General features: G+C 46.8%; 1 protein-coding gene across 3 annotated transcripts in view; it reads left to right on the forward strand.

The window, feature by feature from the left end:
• Positions 1 to 21,213, forward strand: part of plcg1 (phospholipase C, gamma 1) — a 193,499-nt gene that overhangs the window by 160,498 nt on the left and 11,788 nt on the right. For all 3 annotated transcript variants that reach the window (XM_059980817.1, XM_059980816.1, XM_059980818.1), the window contains 6 exons: positions 1,891 to 1,960; positions 2,160 to 2,229; positions 10,695 to 10,858; positions 12,582 to 12,678; positions 15,562 to 15,786; positions 19,261 to 19,409. In XM_059980817.1, coding sequence (XP_059836800.1) covers positions 1,891 to 1,960; positions 2,160 to 2,229; positions 10,695 to 10,858; positions 12,582 to 12,678; positions 15,562 to 15,786; positions 19,261 to 19,409 — 775 coding nt within the window. The remainder of the gene's footprint in view (positions 1 to 1,890; positions 1,961 to 2,159; positions 2,230 to 10,694; positions 10,859 to 12,581; positions 12,679 to 15,561; positions 15,787 to 19,260; positions 19,410 to 21,213) is intronic.

Genomic DNA, 21,213 nt, shown 5'->3' on the forward strand with positions numbered 1-21,213 from the left:
CTTTAAATATGGTATGGTACAGTAAGTAGTGGTTAGCACAATGCTCTTATGGTACAGGCATGGAAATAATCCCTATCACCCAGCTCACCCATGCTGTCAATGGTGTTAGCCCCAAACTAGTCTCAGTTGCCTACCTTTGGCTCAAATCCCTCTAAACTCCTCCTGTCCATCTACTTGTGAGGTGCGATTGATAAGTTCATGGCCTAAGGTAGAAGGATTCAATTTTAGAAAACCTAGCACATTTATTTTTCAACATTGTCCCCTCTTACATTTTACACACTTAGTCTGCAGCAGTGAATTCCACAAATTTGTCACCTTAATTCCTCCTCATCTCCATTCTAAAGAGATGTTGTTGTACTCTGAGGCTGGGCCCCTTGGTCCTTGGCTCCCCCACTATAGGAAACATCCACTTCTTCAGAAACATTATCTAAATAAGAGGTTCCCAAACCTTTTTTTATGCCATGGATCAATACCATTAAGCAAGGGGTCTGTGGGCTCCCTGATCTAAAGTGTCACAATGTTCACCCCATTCTTCTGACCTTTCACCTCCAGTGCTAAACTGAATCTAATACTAGAGATGGGAGATAGAGCAGAGAAACAGGCTCCTTGTCTCTCATGGACTACACGTCATGTGGTAACTTCTACACTACAGCTACCCTGACCTTTTTTTTTTATTCCCATCAACTTCCACAGTCTACCAGAACCAGAAGCAGGTTAACATCACCAGCAAATGTCATGACATTTGTTGGCTTTGTGGCGGCAGTACAATGCAATGCATAATAATAGAGGAAAAGAAATCTGGGAATTACTTTCTTCCCGGGCGCCTCTGGGAACGGCTGGCTAGCCTTCGATGGCAGACTCCCAACGGCACCGGAAGACCCGCTGTTCTCCAGCCGCTCACGTCTAGGGAACACGCACTCCAGTTTAGGATGCCACTCCCACCCGAAGCCCGGTTTGTGTGAGTGCTGTTTGATTGGCTGCCCTGTTACAGCTCATTGCCAGGAAGTGACAGACCGCACGCTGCCTATAATTAAAGGAAGTATATTTAGGAATACTAACTTAACTAAAGGGTTAGTAAAGAAAAGAAAACGAAAAGGGCCCATATTAAATGTGCACAGGTTGGAGTTGTGCTCTGCAGAAGAGTTAGCAGGCTCCCACACCTTGCTCATCGAGTCACGGTCCCCACCGGGTTGAGTCCTACGACCAGGTATCTCCAGTGTTTTCTCGCCTCGTCTCCCACCGAACAAAAGGTAAAAGCTCACACTGGCACGAAGAAAACCTGCTCCCGAAGCCTTCTCTCCTGATCGGACGGCTCACATTCTGAAGCACCTCTTATCTCTAGCCATAACCCAAACACTGCTTCTACAGAAAGACCATTACATGAAATACCCTGCAGCGTTAGCAGTGAAACCTTTACCAGGCTGTTATATTTATATATAGTTCAATTAAGTAATTAGTGTAAAAATAATTTTAAAAAAGTAGTGGGGTAGTGTCCATGGGTTCATCGTCCATTCAGAAATCCGATGGCAGAGGGGAAGAAGCAGTTTCTGACTCGTTGACTGTGTGCCTTCAGGCTCCTGTTCCTTGTTCCTGATGGTAGCAATGAGAAGAGGGCATGACCTGGGTGAATGGGGGTATCACTCACCCACACATTTGCAATGGCCAATTAACCTGCCAGCCCAGAAGCCGGAGCATTGGGAGGAAACCAGTGCACTGGGAGAACACGCCCAGATCACTGGGAGAGTGTGCAGACTCCGCTGAAACAGCACCAGAGATGAGAACTGAACCCTGGTCACTGGAGCAACGGTGCCTCTGTGGTGCCATAAACTCTTTGGCTCTCTGGGAGCAGCCAGGGCACACTGCGGATTTTAATCGCACTTTATCTTCCAGGTGGAAGGGTGACTATGGAGGTAAACGGCAGCTTTGGTTCCCTGCTAATTACGTGGAAGAGATCATAAACGTAAGTACATTGGTGCCAGAGAGATGGGTAAGAAACTTTGAACTGGATGGGCTCAAAAGAATATTTTAAATGAAGAGCTTATTTCTCCTCTTAAAGATTTTATTGGCTGCTCTGAAGCTGTGAAATTGGTAAATCAAGCACAGATTCAACACGAGAATTCAGAGTTTCCTCACTCTCACTCTTCTCCCTTCACTCATAGCGTCTAACTGAGAACAGTCCTCTTGGAGACATGTTGAGAGGAGTTCTGGATGTCCCTTCCTGTCAGATTGGTAAGTGGCAAGTATTGCTTTGGTTAAATCTTGCTTGGTTTCTTCACACCCGGCCATGTTCCAGGGATTAGAGACCTCACAGGAGGGGAAAGTGAAGCTCCAAGGCTATCTGCTGATGCCGGAAATTAGGAATTAAAACCGAGACTTGGAAAGAAGTCACGGACAGCCCGGGGACATCATTGTTCATGTTTCCCACGTTAACAATTTCAAGTACATGGAGCAGCATGGTGGTGTTTTGTGGTTAGCACAACGTTTTACTGTACCAGCTCCCTGAGTTCAATACCCATCACTGCCTATAAGGACTTCATACATTCTCCCTGTGACAGTGTGAGTTTCCTCCCACAGTCCAAAGACCTTCCAGTTGGTAGGTTAATCGAGACCATAAGATATAGCAGCAGAAGTAGGCCATTCAGCCCATCAACTGCTGGTGGGCTGATCCAATTCTTTCTGTCACCCCCACTCACCTGCCTTCTGCCCTACAACCCACCTATCTCTGCCTTAAATGCATCCAGTGACCTGGCCTCCACAACCACTTGTAACTGGCCAATGTAAGTTATGCTGTGATTACGCCAGATTTTAAATCTGGGGATTGCTGGGTGGTGTGGTTCGAAGGGCCTATTTCAATAAATAAATAGACAATATAGCTTAAAAATGAAATGAAAGCAGAAAATTCTGGAAGTACTCAGCAAGTCGGGCAGCATCTGTGGAGAAGTAAACAGTTAAGGTTTCATGTCTGAGATACTTCAGCTTGTTTCTCTGTTCTGATGGTCTAGATGGCAGTGGAGGTTGAGGGAGGGGGTGATGGGTGGATCAGCGGAAATACCTCTGACAGGGTGAACACTGGGTAAGGAAATTGAGTGATATGGGAATAGGGCAGAGAGTGGCTCTGAAGTTGACGACCAGCCATACTGCGGATGGATGCTGGAGCAGGCACTAAGGACTGTTTATTTTCATGTGTGTTGTTTCTTTCCACACCTTGTGGCATATCAGGTGGCAACCTTGCCCCTTTTTTTTTTAGCATTCTTGTCTGTTTTTCACGAGGCTAGCTTGTGAAAGTTGCTAGCTTGACGCTCAGTGGAGCACAGATGGAGGGCGTGCAAGAGCTGGCTGGATTTGAACCGTCGAAGTCTGGTGCGGGCACCGCTACACCACCGGCTGGCTTACTTTCCTATGAGAGTGCTTATTATCCTGGTATCATGACGATCTGTGTCGCTTCCAGTGGTTAGTTTGTATTCAGCTTAGCATGTAAGCGCACTCAGAGCGGCCAGTTTTATAGGCCCACGTTTTGTTCTTCAGTGAGGTGTGAGTGTAACGGTGACTGCAGAGGCACAGAAAGCAGAGAGACTGCCTCGTGTCACCTGTGATCGGCTTCTTTCCTAAACTCGGCTACAGCCTGGGTGGAGTTTGCATGTTGTCCCTGTGACTGCATGGCATTCCTCTCGGAGCTCAGCTTTCTTCCAGCACCCTAACGACGTTGGTAAGTGAATAAATTGGCTTGTGTTGATGAGGAGCAGAATCCAGGCTGCACTTGCAGACAACATAGGGAGAATAAAATGGTGAAACATTACAGGCCCTTCGGCCCACACTTTTGTGCCAACTATGTAACCTACTGTTGAAGCTGCCTAGAATTTCCATACCACATAACCCTCTTATTTTCCTAAGCTCCATGTACCTATCTAAGAGTCTTAAGGGCTCTAAAAGTTATTTCTTTAGCGGTTTGATCGGGGTATGACTGCGCAAGCGCGTGGACATCAGCCAGTAAGAACAGCGAGAAGAGTTTAAAAGGAGACAGTTTTATAGAGAGGGCGACGGAGTAGGGGGGGACCGAGTAGGAAGGCTTTGGTTCAACAGGGCTTCAGCGATAACAGGTAGGTTGCCTGTGTAGAATTTAGACAGGAAGTATGTGTGTGAGGCCAGTGTTCTGTGCTCAGTATCAGATGTGGGAAGTCCTGGAGACTCCCAGCCTCCTGGATGGCCATATCTGAGCCAGGTGCGTCGAGCTGCAGCTCCATAGGGACTGCGTTAGGGAACTGGAGATGTAGCTCAATGACCTTCATCTGGTCAGGGAGAGTGAGGAGGTGATAGGTATGAGCTATAGGCAGGTAGTCATACCAGGGACTTAGACAGATAAGTGGGTAACAGTCAGGAGAGGAAAGGGCAGAAGTCAGAGGCTAGAGAGTACCCCTGTGGGGGTCCCTCTTAACAATGAGAACTCCTGTTTGAGTACTGTTGGGGGGTGGGGGGGATAGCCCTGTGGCTCAGAAGGGTAGGGAAAGGAAGAGGATGGCAGCAGTGATAGGGGATTCTGTAGTTAGGGGGTCAGACAGGTGATTCTGTGGTCACAGGAAAGAAATTCGGATTGTAGATTGCCTCCTAGGTGCCAGGGTCCGAGATGTTTCTGATTGCATTCACGATATCCTGAAGTGGGAGAGAGAACAGCCAGAGGTGTTGGTACATATTGGTAGCAACGACAAAGGTAGAAAAAGGGAGGAGGTCCTGAAAATAGACAACAGGGAGTTAAGAAGGAAGTTGAGAAGCAGGACCACAAAGGTAATAATCTCGGGATTACTGCCTGTGCTACAGGATAGTAAGTATAGGAATAGAGTGAGGTGGAGGATAAATGTGTGGCTGAGGGATTGGAGCAGGGGGCAGGGATTCAGATTTCTGGATCATTGGGTCCTCTTTTGGGGCAGGTGTGACTTGTGTAAAAAGGACGGGTTGCACTTGAATCCCAGGGGGACCAATGTCCTGGCGGGGAGGTTTGCTAAGGCTATTGGGGAGAGTTTAAACTAGTATTGTTGGGGGGTGGGAACTGAACAGAAGAGAGGGAGGAAGAGGTGGTTGGCTCACAAATAGAGAAAGCTTGGAGACAGTGCAAAAGGGAGGATAGGCAAGTGATAGAGAAGGGATACACTCTGACTGATGGTTTGAGATGTGTCTATTTTAATGTAAGGAGTATTATGAACAAAGCAGATGAGCTTAGAGCATAGATCAGTACTTGGAGCTATGATGTTGTGACCATTACAGAGACTTGGATGGCTCAGGGACAGGAATGGATACTCGAGTGCCAGGCTTTAGATGTTTCAGAACCGACAGGGAGGGAGGCAAAAGAGTTGGGGGTGTGGCACTGTTGATCAGAGATAGTATCACGGCTGCAGAAAAGGAGGAAGACATGAGGGATTGTCTACGGAGTCTCTGTGGGTGGAAGTTAGAAATTGGAAGGGGTCAATAACTTTACTGGGTGTTTTTTTGAAGACCACCCATTAGTAACAGGGACATCAAGGAGCAGATAGGGAGACAGATTCTGGAAAGGTGTAATAATTACGGGGTTGTTGAGGTGGGAGATTTTAATTTCCCAGACATTAATTGGCATCTCCCTAGAGCAAAGGGTTTAGATGGGGTGGAGTTTGTTAGGTGTGTTCAGGAAGGTTTCCTGACACAATATGTAAATAAGCCTACAAGAGGAGAGGCTGTACTTGATTTGGCATTGGGAAATGAACCTGGTCAGGTGTCAGGTCTCTCAGTGGGAGAGCATTTTGGAGATAGTGATCACAATTCTGTCTCCTTTACCATAGCATTGGAGAGGGATAGGAACAGACAAGTTAGGAAAGTGTTTAACTGGAGTAAGGCGAAATATGAGGCTATCATGCAGGAGCTTGGAAGCATATCCATATGTTCTCAGGAAAATGTACGGAAGAATTGTGGCAAATGTTCAGGATATTTGCGTGGAGTTCTGCATAAGTAAATTCCAATGAGACAAGGAAAGGATGGTAGTAATTCTTCTTGACTAGATTTACAATAGCCTTTGTACACCACGGTTCCTGTACTAAGGCTGTTGTAAATCTAGTCAAGAAGAAAATAAAAGCTTACAAAAGGTTCAAAAAACTACATAATGATAGAGATCTAAAAGATTATAAGGCTAGCAGGAAGGAGCTTAAGAATTAAATTAGGAGAGCCAGAAGGGGCCATAAGAAGGCCTTGGCAGACAGGATTAAGAAAAACACCAAGGCATTCTACAAGTAGGTGAAGAGCAAGAGGATAACGGATAGGACCAGTCAAGTGTGACAGTGGAAAAGTGTGTATGGAACCGGAGGAGATAGCAGAGGTGCTTAATGAATACTTTGCTTCAGTATTCACTACGGAAAAGGATCTTGGCGATTGTAGGGATGAGTTGCGGTGGACTGAAAAGCTTGAGCATGTAGACATTAAGGAAGAGGATGTGCTGGAGCTTTTGGAAAGCATCAATAAGTCACCGGGACCAGATGAGATGTACCCCAGGCTACTGTGGGAGGTGAGGGAAGAGATTGCTGAGCCTCTGGCGATGATCTTTGCATCATTAATGGGGACGGGAGAGGTTCCAGAGGATTGGAGGGTTGCAGATGCTGTTCCCTTCTTCAAGAAAGGGAGTAGAGATAGCCCAGGAAATTTATAGACCAGTGAGTCTTACTTCAGTGGTTGGTAAGTTGATGGAAAAGATCCTGAGAGGCAGGATTTATGAACATTTGGGGAGGTATAATATGATTAAGAATAGTCAGCATGGTTTTGTCAAGGTCAGTTCGCGCCTTACAAGCCTGATTTTTTGAGGATGTGACTAAACACATTGATGAAGGTAGAGCAGTATTGCAAGGCATTTGATAAGGTACCCCGTGCAAGGCTTATCGAGAAAGTAAGGAGACATGGGATCCACGGGGACATTGCATTGTGGATCCAGAACTGGCTTGCCCACAGAAGGCAAAGAGTGGTTGTAGATGGGTTGTATTCTGCATGGAGGTCAGTGACCAATGATGTGCCTCAGGGATCTGTTCTGGGACCCCTTCTCCGTGATTTTTATAAATGACCTGGATGAGGAAGTGGAATGATGGGTTAGTAAATTTGCTGATGACAGCAAGTTTGGGGATGTTGTGGATAGTGTGGAGGGCTGTCAGAGGTTACAGTGGGACATTGATAGGATGCAAAACTGGGCTGAGAAGTGGCAGATGGAGTTCAGCCAGATAAGTGAGAGGTAGCTCATTCTGGTAGGTCAAATATGATGGCAGAATATAGTATTAATGGTAAGACTCTTGGCAGTGTGGAGGATCAGAGGGATCTTAGGGTCCATAGGACGCTCAAAGCAGCTGCGCAGGTTGACTCTATGGTTTGAAAGGCATATGGTGCATTGGCCTTCATCAATCATGGGATTGAGTATAAGAGCCGAGAGGTAATGTTGCAGCCATATAAGACCCTGGTCAGACCCCACTTGGAGTACCGTGCTCAGTTCTGTTTGCCTCACTATAGCAGGGACATGAAAACCATAGAAAGGGTGCAGAGGAGACTTACAAGGGTGTTGTCTGGATTGGGGAGCATGCCTTATGAGAATAGGTTGAGTGAACTCGGCCTTTTCTCCTTGGAGCAACGGAGGATGAGAGGTGACCTGATAGAGGTGTATAAGATGATGAGAGGCATTGATCGTGTGGATAGTCAGAGGCTTTTCCCCAGGGCTGAAATGGCTAGCACAAAAGAGCACAGTTTTAAGGTGCTTGGAAGTAGGTACAGAGGAGATGTCAGGGGTAAGTTTTTTACTCAGAGAGTGGTGAGAGCGTGGAATGGGCTGCTGGTGACGGTGGTGGAAGCGGATACGATAGGACCTTTTAAGAGACTCGTGGATGGGTACATGGAGCTTAGAAAAATAGAGGGCAATGTGTAACCCTAGGTAATTTCTAAAGTAAGGACATGTCCAGCACAACTTTGTAGGCCAAAGGGCCTGTATTGTGCTGTAGGTTTTCTATGTATCTGCCTCTCCCACATTCACTGGCAGAGCATTCCACGCACCTACCAACCTCTATGTGAAAAATTTAGCACTGACACCCTTCTTCCAGCCACCTTAAAACTATAACCCCTTGTGTAAGCCATTTCTGCCCTGGGGGAAAAGCCTCTGACTATTCACCTGAATGGCCTGTTCCTGTGCTGTATCTCTGTATAACTGCCCGTGATCTCAGTGACTTGGAGACACGAGTCACGGTAGTTTCTGGAATGAGGATCAACAAACAATATGCTCCCTACAATTCTTTTTAACTGCTGTGTGGCCCAACCATTGCTTTGAGCAGGGAGTGTTTACATGGCCTGAAAACGGCGCGGCAATTTATGATCATATTTTTAAAGATTCCAGCTGCACGACCGCAAAGGCTTTGCGCGCAGGAGCATTTCAGTTACTGCGCGGCCGCATGCCCGCACAGCCTCAAAGGAACAGTGCCGGCAGACGAACTCGTGGAGGAACTCAGCAGCATCTGTGGGAGGGGAAAGGAACTTACGGTGCTTCAGGTCGAAAATCTGACACCAGGACTCAGGCTCACCGTTTCTCCTGATGCAGGGTTTCGACCCCACATGCCTACAATTCTTTAACCTCCCCACAAATGTTGCTTGACCCACTTAAGTTCCTGCAGTGGATTGTTTATTGAAATCAGTGCCTTATTTATCCATTAGAGGGCAGTATGTGTTGGCACTGGCCTAGTGGGCAAGGCATCAGACTAGTAACCTGAAGGTCACTGGTTCGAGCCTCAGCTGAGGCAGCGTATTTGTGTCCTTGAGCAAGGCACTTAACCACACATTGCTCTGCGACGTCACCGGTGCCAAGCTACATGGGTCCTAGTGCCCTTCCCTTGGTCAACATCAGTGGCGTGGAGAGGGGAAGGCCTGCAGCTTGGGCAGCTGCCGGTCTCCCATACAACCCTGCCCAGGCCTGCGCCCTGGAAACTCCAGGCGCAGATCCATGGTCTCTCGAGACCGACCGACGAATGCCACCACCAAGAGGGCAGTATGGAGTCAGCCTCCCTCAAGGGGTTTGAGGCCACACTTCGCTTCGTTCTTCAAAGGAACGCATACCAAAACCTGAGGGGGAGGGAAGCTGTTCAGTACGTTGCAAAGACATAAAACTGTTATAAATTACAAAATAAATAAATAGTCCAAAAGAAACAGAGTAACAAACACAAAATGCTGCAGGAACTCAGCGGATCAGGCAGCATCTTTGGAATTGAGTAAAGAGTCGACGCTTTGGGTCGAGACCCTCCTTCCGTCCTGACTCTTTATTTTTATTTTGGTTTGCCAGCGTCCCTCGTGTTTAAAAGAAAAGGAATGGCAAGGTAGTGTTCATGGAATCAGAATCAGGTTTAATATCATTGCCAAATGTTGTTAAGCAGCAGCAGTACAACACAATACATAATAACAAAAGCAGAATTACCGTGAGGAATATATAAAAATAAATGTTAAATAAATAATGCAAAAAAATGAAGAAATAAGTAGTGAGGTGGTGTTCAGGGGTTTAATGTGCATTCAGAAATCAGATGGCAGAGGGGGGGAAGAAGCTGCTCCTGAATTGTTGAGTGTGTGCCTTCAGGCTTCTGTACCTCCCCTCTGACGCGAGCAAAGAGATGAGGGCACATGCCGGATTGTGAGGGTCCCTAATGATGTCTGCCTTTTTGAGGGCAAAGTGGAGAAAGTGAACTGGAGAGGGTGGTTACCTTGGAAAACGCATGGTTCCCTTTGGTAGCAGATTGTAAGCTGACTACTGTAGCAGTGTAATTAGGTTACCTGTCTAGCGTCGATAGTGGCTACAGAATACTGAAAGGCCTGGGTAGAGTGGATGTGGAGAGGATGTCCCATCATTAAGTTCAAGTTTATTGTCATCTGACTGTATAACCAAACGAAACAACTTTTTTCTCAGACCGCAGTGCACCCACAAAACATTTATCACACGTAGCTCTTAAAACAAGATATTACCGCAAATAATTTATTGAAGTATAATTCAACGTTTATGTAATGTGCAGTTTGCTGTCGTAGTGGTGAGACCTCAACACTGGCAGAGTATTCACTAGTCTCAGCCTGAGGATAGAACCGCAGCTCCTATACCGCCTGACAATACTTCTGGCAACAGTGTCTGAAAGAGATTGTGGGGTGCGTGGCAGGGATTGTGTCCTTTGTATTCAGTGCTCCCAGAAAATGTCACAAATGGGGGAGGGAGCCCCTGCTGGTCCTCTCAAGGGATTTTACTATCCTCTGTAAGGTCTTGCAGCTTCTGTTCCACACAGTGATGATCCAGACAGGACAGTCTTCACAGCGTTCCTGTCAGAATGGTTAAGAGGGTTGCTGATCCAAGGGCCTCGTTTGAACTGAGATGAGGGGGAACTGGAGGGCGGCGGATGTGTGAAGTTCATTGCCAAAGATGGTTGCAGAAGTCAAGTCACTGAGCGTCTTTAAAGCAGGGATTGATAGGTTCTTGATTGATGAAGGAGTTACGGGTTGCATGGAGAAGGTAGGAAAATGACATAGGGGAAAAAAATCAGCCATGGTTAATGGTGGAGCAGACTTGATGGGTGAATGGTTTAATTCCGCTCTGAATCTTGTGGCCTTATGGGATTGATGTAGATGGTCAGAGCAGACTCAAATGCTTCGAAGTACCCCAATGACTCTTGTTCCCATCTGTCTCACTACAGCTGTTCACCCAGACGGGAAAGGCAGTCGTCCGTACGTTTTCAAAATAAATGCCGGCTCGTTTGCTTCCACGGGGGCAACGATGGACTTGGCTGCGGAGTCACTGGAAGACCTGAACGACTGGGTGACCAAGATCCAGGATGCAGCTCGGAATGCAGGTGCCAGGGTAGGTCCCACAGTCCGAAATGAGGCCACCTCCTCTTGGATTTCTTCTTGCCTGGTTTAGGAATTATAACAGAAAGTATTTTTACATAAAATGTTCTGTTTTGTAAATAAAAACTTAGAGTTGTACAGAATTGTAACAGGCTCTTTGGCCCAACTGGTCAATACTGACCAAGGTGCTACCTAAGCTCGTTCCACCTTTCGCCTGCATCCCTCTAACCCAACCTTTGTTATGCTACGGACCAATACCATTAAGCACGGAGACCGGGGATCCCAGGTTGGGAAACCCTGCTCTAAACCTTTCCTATCCGTGTACCTATCCAAATTAAATATTGTTAGTGACTCTGCCTGAACGATTTCCTCGGGCACCCTGTCCCATGTGCACATAGCCCTCAGTGTGAAAGAGTTGATCTTATGGTTCTTTTTGAACCTCACCCTTTTCAGCTCTAACCTCCACCCTCTAGCCTTTGATGCACTTTCCCCTGGGGGGATTAAAACTGCATGAGCTCACCCCATCTCTGCCCCCTCGCGATCCTATACACCTCTATTAAGTCACTGGTCTCTCGGCGAAAAGAATTCTAAGTTCACAGCTCATCGTTGGTTGCAGGCACTGTGTAGGACGGGGCTGTGAGAGAAGTCTCACCAACGATCTAGAGCTGGAAAGTGGAGGGATTGTATTTCTCTCACTAGCAGCCTTTCTGCATGTCCCTATCTCAGTAAGGACGGTGATACGTTGGTAAGAAAGAAGGCTCCATTAAATTTATAATCGGGAAACAGGTTCATTTACTTGAAGCAGTTGCTGGAATCTATCAAATTATCCCAATAATAATTGTCATCTCTGCAGCTGAGGCTGAGACAGACCTAATCTCCCAGGAGGAGGACCACAGGGGTACTGATAACTGTAGTAAGAATGGCACCCCAGAAATAATCATCCCTGGATCTGTTGCCTATTCAGATTGGCTGTTGTACAATTACACTCAGTGGCCACGTTGTTGGGTACCACCTGTTCATGGTCTTCTACTGTCTAGCCATGTGCTTCAAGGTTTGGTCTGGACGCTACTGCTGTCACACATGATCATTTGAGTTGCTGTTAGCTTGAACCAGTCTGGCCATTCTCCTCTGACCTCTCTCATTAACAAAGTATTTTTGCCCAGAGATTTGCCGTTCACTGGATTTCTTTTCTTGTTTATTACACCGTTCACTGTAAACTCTAGAGCAGGAGTTCCATGGATCAATAACATTAAGCAAAGTGTCTGTGGATTCCAAGTTGTGAACCTCTGCTCCAGAACCTTCTGCGTGAAAATCCCAGGAGATCAGCAGTTTCTGAGATACTCAAACCACCCCATCGGGCACCAACGATCATTCCACAGTCAAAGTCACTTAGATCACATTTCTTCCCCGTTCTGAGGTTTGGTCTGAACAACAATTGAACCTCTTGACTAAGTTAGCATGCTTTCATGCACTGAGTTGCTGCCATATCATTGGCTGAGTAGATACTTGTATTAACGAGCAGGTGTACCTAATGAAGTGGCTACTGAGTGTATTATCTGAGTTAATACAGCTGGCTCACACACTGTGCGTATCCTGCAGAAACCAGATATCCATTGAGTGCAGAGAAACTGAGGAAAAGACCCCTTCTGAATGAGGTCATATCATGGCTACATTCAGTTACTGTGTGGGAAACTTGCATTGTAGTGGTATTGATGTGGGCCTTTGTCTTTCCTTAGAAAGAAGAAGGCAAGATGATGGAGCGCAGGAAGAAGATTGCACTGGAGCTTTCTGACCTGGTGGTGTACTGCAGACCTGTCCCCTTTGATGAAGAGAGTAAGTGATGTTGGGTGAGCCAACGGGCCTGTTTGCAGTATGGCCGTGGACTGCTCTGGCATTGCACTGATGTACCGCATTCTGTACTCGCCTTTGTTCTCCCTCTGGGCCCAAACCGTTGCCGTGGCAATGGGTGGTAGGTGGATGATGCCAGCAGACTGTTCTTCCAGTTGGCATGGGTTGGAGGAAGTGAACCTCGTGCACTGTTCAGATCTAAGGGAGGATATGCTGATTGGAGGGGGTTCAGAGGAGGTTTACTAAAGTGATTGAAAGACTCGTCACACGAGGAGGCTCTGATTGCTCTGGGTCTCTACTCACTGGTGTTCAGAAGATGAGGGGTGACCTCACTGAAACCTATCAAATGATAAAAGGCCTCAATAGAGTGGATGTGGAGAGGATGTTTCCTAGGGTGGAGGAGTCCAAGACTGGAGGACAGCCTCAGAATACAGGGGCATCTTTTTATGAGGAGGAATTTCCTTAGCCAGAGAGTGCTGAATCTGTGGAATTAGTTGCCATGGATGACTGTGGAGGCCAAGTCATTGGGTATATTTAAAGTAGAGGTTGATAGGTTCATGATTAGTCAGGGCATGAAAGTTTACAGGGAGAAGGTGAGAGTTTGGGACTGGGAGGGAAAATGAATCAACCATGATAAAATGGCGGAGCAGACTCGATGGCCTAATTGCCTAATTCTGCTCCTGTATCTCATGATCTTAAATTGGAATCGTGGCCAGCCCTGACATTGCAGGCCAAAGGGCCTGTTTCTGTGCTGTGTTGTACTGTGTTCTTTTGGGCCAACAACAGAGAAATTAGCTTTATTTATCATATGCACTTCAAAACATACAGTGAAATAATATGTTGTTTGCATCAAATCAAATCAGCAAGCCACACTTGTAGCACCAACGTAGCATGCCCACAACTCCGTAACCCTAACCTTAGGTCTTTAGGATGTGGGGGGAAACACATGCAGTCCTGGGGAGAACGTACAGACTCCTTACAGAGAGCGGCGGGAATTGAACCCCATTTTTATCGCTGGTGCTGTAGAGGTTTGCATTAACGACTACACATGCAGAATTAGACCATAAAATACAGGAGCAGAGTTAGTCCATTTAGCCCATCGAGTCTGTTCCACCATTTCATCATGACTGATCCATTTCCCTCTCAGCCCCAATCCCCTGCCTTCTCTCTGTATCCCTTCATACTCTGACTAATCAAGAATCTATCAATCTCTGCCTTAAATATACCCAATGACGTCCTCCACAGCCACCCATGGCAACAAATTCCACAGATTCACCATTCTCTGGCTAAATAAATTCCTCCTCATCTCTGGTCTAAAAGGACATCCATCTGTTCTGAGGCTGTGTCCTCTGGTCGTAGACACTATCTCATCATTGGAAACATTCTCTCCACAATTACTGTATTTTTCTGCATCAGTAACAATCCCCCCCCCCCCAAGGTTCTCCCACCCCTATGGACTAGGGGAAGTTGATAGTGCCCAGTTAGTCCACCAGACCACAGCAAGAATTTGCAGACTCCACACCAGTACTATCCAAAGACAGGATTGAATCTGGATCCCTGGAGCTGTACAGCAGTAGTTTACTCACTGCGCCAGCGTGCCGTCAAGTCAAACAGTGTGTTGACTCATTTCCCGATCCTAACAATAGCAACTAAGGCACAGAACCATTTGACAAATGTATTATTTTTATTCTGCGTAGTCCACAGAGCCACCTTGTGGCTGTCTCCTGTATGTACAGTACGGTGCAAAAGTCTTGGACACATGTACAGTATATGGCCAGAGTGCATAAGGCTTTGGCACAGTACTGTGCTTGTCAACGTAGAGCAGAGAGCACATTTGTAAATCCGGCGGAGCAAAGGATGTTGGGAATAGTGAGTGCGGAGCGCCTCAGGAGGTGTTTGGGACAGGTGGCAGAGAAGGAGTGCCCCCCCAGCAGAGGGTGGCATGGGTGCAGACTCACACCCAGCCCTGAAAAACCAGGCAAGGTCACTTGACCACTACAAAATGTCTCTCTGGTACTTCCCGCTCACTCCCTTCTCCCTTCCCCTTTTCCCAACCATGAACCCCTTCTCCCTGACCCCTTCCCACTCTCAGTCCACAACAGAGACCCATATCAGAATCCAGTTTATCATCACTCACGTGTCATGGAATTTGTTTTGTTTTTTTTTTGAGGCAGCAGTGCAGTACACATCCACCCCTTCTGTATTTAAAACAAAACCTACTTCTGACATTCTGTTAACTTAAAATTATGCCCCCTTGTTTCAGCCATTTCTGCCCAGGGGAAAAAGTTGCTTGCATCCACTCTATTTACGTCTCTTGTCACCTTATACAGCTTTATCAACTTACCATTCATCTTCCTTCCCTCCAGAAGGAAAAGCCCTGGCATGTTGAAACACTCCTTATAAAACACAGTATTCCTGGTAAACCTTCTCTGCACCCTCTCAAGCTAGAAGGTGATTGGTGAGACAAGGTGAGGGGGGAAGGTGGGTGGTACGGTGGCATACTAGAAGGAGCTAGGTGAAGCCAGGCGAGAATGAAGGTAGGTGGGTGGGGAGGGTGGATGAAAGGGAGGAGGGGAAAGAGGAGCAGGATTAAGTCTGCAAAGACCAAGTGTTTCAGGTTGTATACTCTATGCATTCTCTGATAATGAACAGAACCATTTGAACCAGGGATGCTGCCTGACCTGCCGTGTTCCTCTGGCATTTTGTGTGCATTACTCTGGATTTCCGCCATCTACAGAATTTCTTGTGATTAGGATTTGTCTTCTCACGAAAGTCAGTCTGTGGCTGGGAGGGTATCGAAGTGCTGGGTACTGGGAGGGTAGTGAGTGTGTGTTCAGAAATATGAAAGCAGTAGCCTTTGTGTTGCAGAGATTGGGAGTGACCGGGCCTGCTACAGGGATATGTCATCGTTTCCGGAGACCAAAGCTGAGAAGTATGTGAACAGAACCAAGGGGAAGAAATTTCTTCAGTATAATCGCCTGCAGTTGAGTCGCATCTACCCTAAAGGGCAACGCCTCGATTCGTCCAACTACGATCCATTGCCCATGTGGATCTGTGGCAGTCAGCTCGTGGCATTGAACTTCCAAACACCAGGTGCCTACTGAGTTCCTGTCTCTAACATCATAATACTGAGGTATCGGGGAGAGTTGGTGGGCAGAATACAGTGACGGAGAATTCCCAGAATTATGTTAAGATCTCACATAAATATCTCTCAGAATGCAACTGTCCTGTAGTAATGGAGTCTAGGACCAGAGGGCACAGCCTCAGAGTACAAGGATGTCCCTGTAGAACAGAGATGAGGAGAAATTTCTTTAACCAGAAATTGGTGGATCTGTGGAACTCATTGCCACCGGCGGCCACGTTATTGGGTATGTTTAAAGCACTTCTTGACAGGTTCTTGATTAGTCGGGGTGTCAAAGGTTACAGGGACAAGGTAGGGGAATGGGGTTGAGAGGGATAATTAATCAGTCATGATAGAATGGCAGAGCAGACTCGAAGGGCCAATGGCCTAATTCTGCTCCTATATCATATGCTCTTATGGTAATCTAATTGTAAAATGTAGCCATGTACTAACTTTCAGCACATGGCTGAGTACTGGAGTGCCTTCCTGCTGCAAATCGAGGTGTGTGCAGTGAGTCAGGGAATACTGAGAGCCTTTAGTTCCAATAACCAGTCTACCTACGTATGTGTGTATGTACAAACACACACACACACACATCTCCTCTCACTCAGTCTTTCTTATTCTCTCATTTGTATTCACTCATTCACACACTCTCTTTCAGCCCAAAATTAACTCACTCATTCACGCTCTTCCTGTCTCCCTCCCACACTTAATGACTCAAACTCTTGTTCTGTCTGACTTTCAAACTCATAATCTCCCTATTGTACGTGTCTCCCACTTAGCCCCTCTACTCCTTTCTCCCCTCTCCCTAAGACTGACTCAGTCACATTCTCCGATCTCCCTCTCACACTCACTCTCACTCTTCTCCCTCTGCATCCCTGTCTCCTTCCCTCCCCGTCTCCCTCTTTAAACCAGCCCTGCAACTCAGTATAATCACATCTGGCTTCAGCTGTGATCGCTGTGGCATGTTAAGTGTCATGGTTAGCATAACACCTTGCAGCGATCGGAATATTGGGCTTCTATTATCTAAATTAATTACAAACATAAAACACAATTATTGATTGCATAAGTAGTCACCCCCCCCCCCCCTTTAATATGACACACCAAATCATCACTGGTGCAGCTAATTGGTTTTAGAAATCACATAATTAGTTAAATGGAGATTTTTTTTTTGGAGTTTGTTCGTGCAGTCAAGATGTTTCAATTGATTGCAGTAAAACTACACCTGCGTGTGGAAGGTCCAACTGCTGGTGAGTCAGTAACCTGGCAAAAACTATACAATGAAGACAAAAGAACACTCCAAGCAATTCCTCAGAAATGTTATTGAAAAGCACAAGTCAGGAGATGGATACAAGAGAATTTCCAAGTCACTGAATATTCCTTGGAGTACAGTTAAGTCAGTCATCAAGAAACAGAAAGAATTTGGCACAGCTGTAAATCTGCCTAGAGCAGGCCGTCCTCAAAAACTGAGTGACCGTGCAAGAACGGGACTAGTGAGGGAGGCCACCAAAAGACCTATGACAGCCCTGGAGGAGTTACAAGCTTCAGTGGCTGAGATGGGAGAGATTGCACAAACAGCAGCTGTTGCCGGAGTGTTTCACCAGTCTCAGCTTTATGGGAGAGTGGCAAAGTGAAAGCCACTGTTGAAAAAACCTCACATGAAATCTCGGCTAGAGTTTGCCAGAAGTCATGTGGGAGACTCTGAGGTCAGCTATAAGAAGGTTCTCTGGTCTGATGAAATCAAAATTGAGCTTTTTTGGCTATCAGACTAAACGCTATGTTTGGCAGCAGGCCCTGGAAGGGTTGTGAAGGTAGTCGTCATTGTAAAATGAATGCAGCAAAATACAGGGAAATCCTGCAAGAGAAATGCAACTTGGCAGAAGATTTGTTTTCCAGCAAGACAATGACTCCAAGTATAAAGCCAAAGCCATGCAGGAATGGCTTAAAAACAATAAAGATAATGTCCTGGAGTGGCCAAGTCAGAGTCCAGACCTCAATCCAATTGAGAATGTGTGGCTGGACTTGAAAAGGGCTGTTCACTCACGATCCCCGTGCAATCTGACAGAGGTTGAGCAGTTTTGTAAAAATTGCAGTGTCCAGATGTGCAAAGCTGATAGAGACCTATCCACACAGACTCAAGGATGTAATTGCTATCAAAGGTACATCTACTAAATACTGAGTTGAAGAGGGTGAGTAATTATACGACCAATTATTTTGTGTTTTATATTTGTAGTTAATTTAGATCACTTTGTAGAGATCTGTTTTCACTTTAACATGAAAGTCTTTTTCTGTTGATCAGTGTCAAAAAAGCCAAATTAAACCCATTGTTATTCAATGTTGTAAAACAATAAAACATAAAAACTTCCAATGGGGGAGGGAAGGTGGGGGGGTGAATAGATTTAATAGACACTGTAGATAGCTCTATTGTCACATGCACCTTGAAACATTTATGAAATGTTTTGTTTACATCAACAACCAACACAGTCCGAGCGTCAGGGGCAGCCCACAAGTCTTGCCGTCTTCTGGTGCTAACGTATCATTCCTACGCTTACTATCCTCAGTCTTTGGAATGTGGGAGGAAACCGTAGCACCCCGAGGGAACCCACATGGTCTCGCGGAGTACATACAAACAACGACGGGAATAGAATCCCAATCTTCCAATCGTTGTCACAGCACTACCATGCCACATCAATCATAGATGAGGCCAGCGTCAGATCAGCTGTGATTACACTGAATGGCGGGGCTGGTTTGGAGGGGGGGAAGTAAACGGGGAGGGATGGTGAGGGAAGGAGAGGGGGATGGTGAGGGAAGGAGAGGGGGATGGTGAGGGAAGGAGAGGGGGATGGTGAGGGAAGGAGAGAGGGGTGGGGAGGGAAGGGGAGAGGGGTGGGGAGGGAAGGGGAGAGGGGTGGGGAAGGAAGGGGAGAGGGTTGGGGAGGGAAGGGGAGAGGGATGGTGAGGGAAGGAGAGGGGGATGGTGAGGGAAGGGGAGAGGGGTGGGGAGGGAAGGGGGAGGGATGAGGAGGGAAGGGGAGGGAGGGAGAGGGGGTAGGGAGGAAAGGAGAGAGGGATGGGGAGGGCAATCAGAGATCATTGTATTTATTTTTAGATATATATTTTTCAACTGCTCTTCTGCGCTATTTCTCCATAACCCTCGGTTCCTCAATTTATCAGATACTTGGAGAGAGATGTTGAGGGCCTGAAAGACAGCTTCTCTACCAATACAATACTTCCTCAGTAGTTCATTGGAGTGTCAGGCTGCGATCTCTGGGATGGGTTTGCATCTACAATCTTCTGGCTCAGAGGCTTAAGTGTCAACAGGGAAGCCACGCTGAGCCCCCCAGCTTTGCTCCTTGGACCGAGTAACCCCTGAGAGACCATGGGCCACCTCCATGTCTGCAGTCGTGCTCTAACCTTTATTCCCTGTGTGTGTTTTCGTTCCTCAGACAAACCCATGCAGATGAACCAGTCCTTGTTTGCGTTGAGCGGGAAGTGTGGGTACGTGCTGCAGCCGCCCATCATGAGGGACGAGCAGTTTGACCCCTTTGACAAGCACTCAGTGAGGTTGACAGAGTCGCTCAGCATCCAGATGCAGGTCAGTGGTGCATTCCAAAGCAAACTTCCTGTCCCGTTTTCCCATCAGCGGAGTGTAAAGTGTGTTGATGGGCTGCTGAATAGTAAGGCTGTCAGAGGTTACTGTGAGAAGGCAGGAGAATGGGGTTGAGAGGGATAATATTTCAGCCAAGATGGAATGTCAGAGCAGGCTGTAATGGTTGCTCCCATGTCTTATCCGGTAGCCTAGTGCCTAGAGCCGATGACTCACAATAGCAGTCTGGAAACCTCTTTAACCAGAGCGTAGTGACTGCTGTGGGAGCCAAGTCATTAAAGCGTAGGTTGATCGGTTCTTGATTAGTAAGAATGTCAGAGGTTACCAGGCAAAGGTGGGAGAGAAAGTAAATCCGCTGTGATCGAATGAGAGCCGAGTCAATGTGCCAACTGGTTTAATTTTCTCCTGTGTCTTATGGTCTTACAGGTAGTGTCAGCTTCTGATGGATTCATTAAGTGATATCAAGTTTAAAGCCATAACACCATCACAGAAGGATGTCAAGGCTTTGGAGATGGTGAAGAAGAGGTTTTCCAGATCCTGAAACAGGCAGTTAGAGGGTGTGTGCTATGACAAGAGGTTGTTTTCTTTGGAGCAGCGGAGGCTGAGGGGAGGTCTAATAGAAGCATAGATAGAGTAGACAGATAGTGTCTTCATCCCAGGGCTGAGAGTATTCTTTAAGGCTGGATGGTGGGGTGGAGATGCATCTCTACCAAAGGACGTGTAAGGTGCTCCTTCCCTCCACGAGCCTGTAGGTCACCCTTGGGCGAGGTGTAGCCCCTGCTTAGCCTCCTGATCAGGGTCACGTGAAGCCATGGGAGCAGATGATGGATGGTCGTATGAGCAGCCGGTGCAGATCACAAGTCCTGGTTACGCGACCACTGACGCCAGGCAGACAATCTCTGAGAGTATTGATCATTGCTAGGGTCACCTGTCGTGTAAAGACACTGTCTAGAGGACAGTTATGACAAACCATTTCTGTCATAAAATTCACCAAGAACAGTCATGGTCAAAGTCACAATAAAGGTCACCCTTATCATATGACCCAGCACCTAATGAACAAATGAAGACAGAGCAGGCAGGCAGCATCTTATTTCCAGGGTTAAAATGCCTGATGCTGGAGGGTATACTTTAAGCCGAGGAAGTGGTGGAGTAAATTCAAAGGAAATATGAGGGGCAAGTTTTTTTTTTACACAGTGGGAGGTAGATGCCTGGAATGCTCTGCCTGGGTTGGGGACATTAAGAGACATTTAGATTGGCGCATGAATGTGAGGAAAATGGAAGGATATGGATGTTGTGTAGGCAGAACGGATTAGTTTAATTTGCCATTTGATTGGTTCAGTACAACATTGTGGGCCGAAGGGTCTGTTCTTTGCTGTACTGCTGTGTGTTAGTTCAGCTGAGGGAGTAAAGTGATGATATTACACAGCAGAATGATCGGCGGTCAGGACGAAGCTTTTGTGTAGCATTTAGTGTCCAAAGAAGCTAACTCTCTTAATGGAAATGTTCATAAGTGCCTCTCCCAGGATGTATCAAGAGCAATTCACAGCGACCGAGTAGTCACTGCTGTGATGTAGGAAGGCCCTGTTTCTGTGCTGTTACACTCTGTGACATAGGTGCCATTAGCTGACTTAACATGGCCACTCCCAGTTCCTGCATGTGTTACAGCAGAGTATTGTTGATCCCGTAAACAGAACAGAGTCCAGGACTGGGCTGTGGATGTGTAGGCATGTTGTGTGGACACATGTAGGAGAGGTGCACCCTAAGGATAATTTCCCTTCTCCTCCTCGTCGTT

The sequence above is a fragment of the Hypanus sabinus genome, chromosome 9, assembly GCF_030144855.1.
Source record: "Hypanus sabinus isolate sHypSab1 chromosome 9, sHypSab1.hap1, whole genome shotgun sequence".
Taxonomy (NCBI): domain Eukaryota; kingdom Metazoa; phylum Chordata; class Chondrichthyes; order Myliobatiformes; family Dasyatidae; genus Hypanus; species Hypanus sabinus.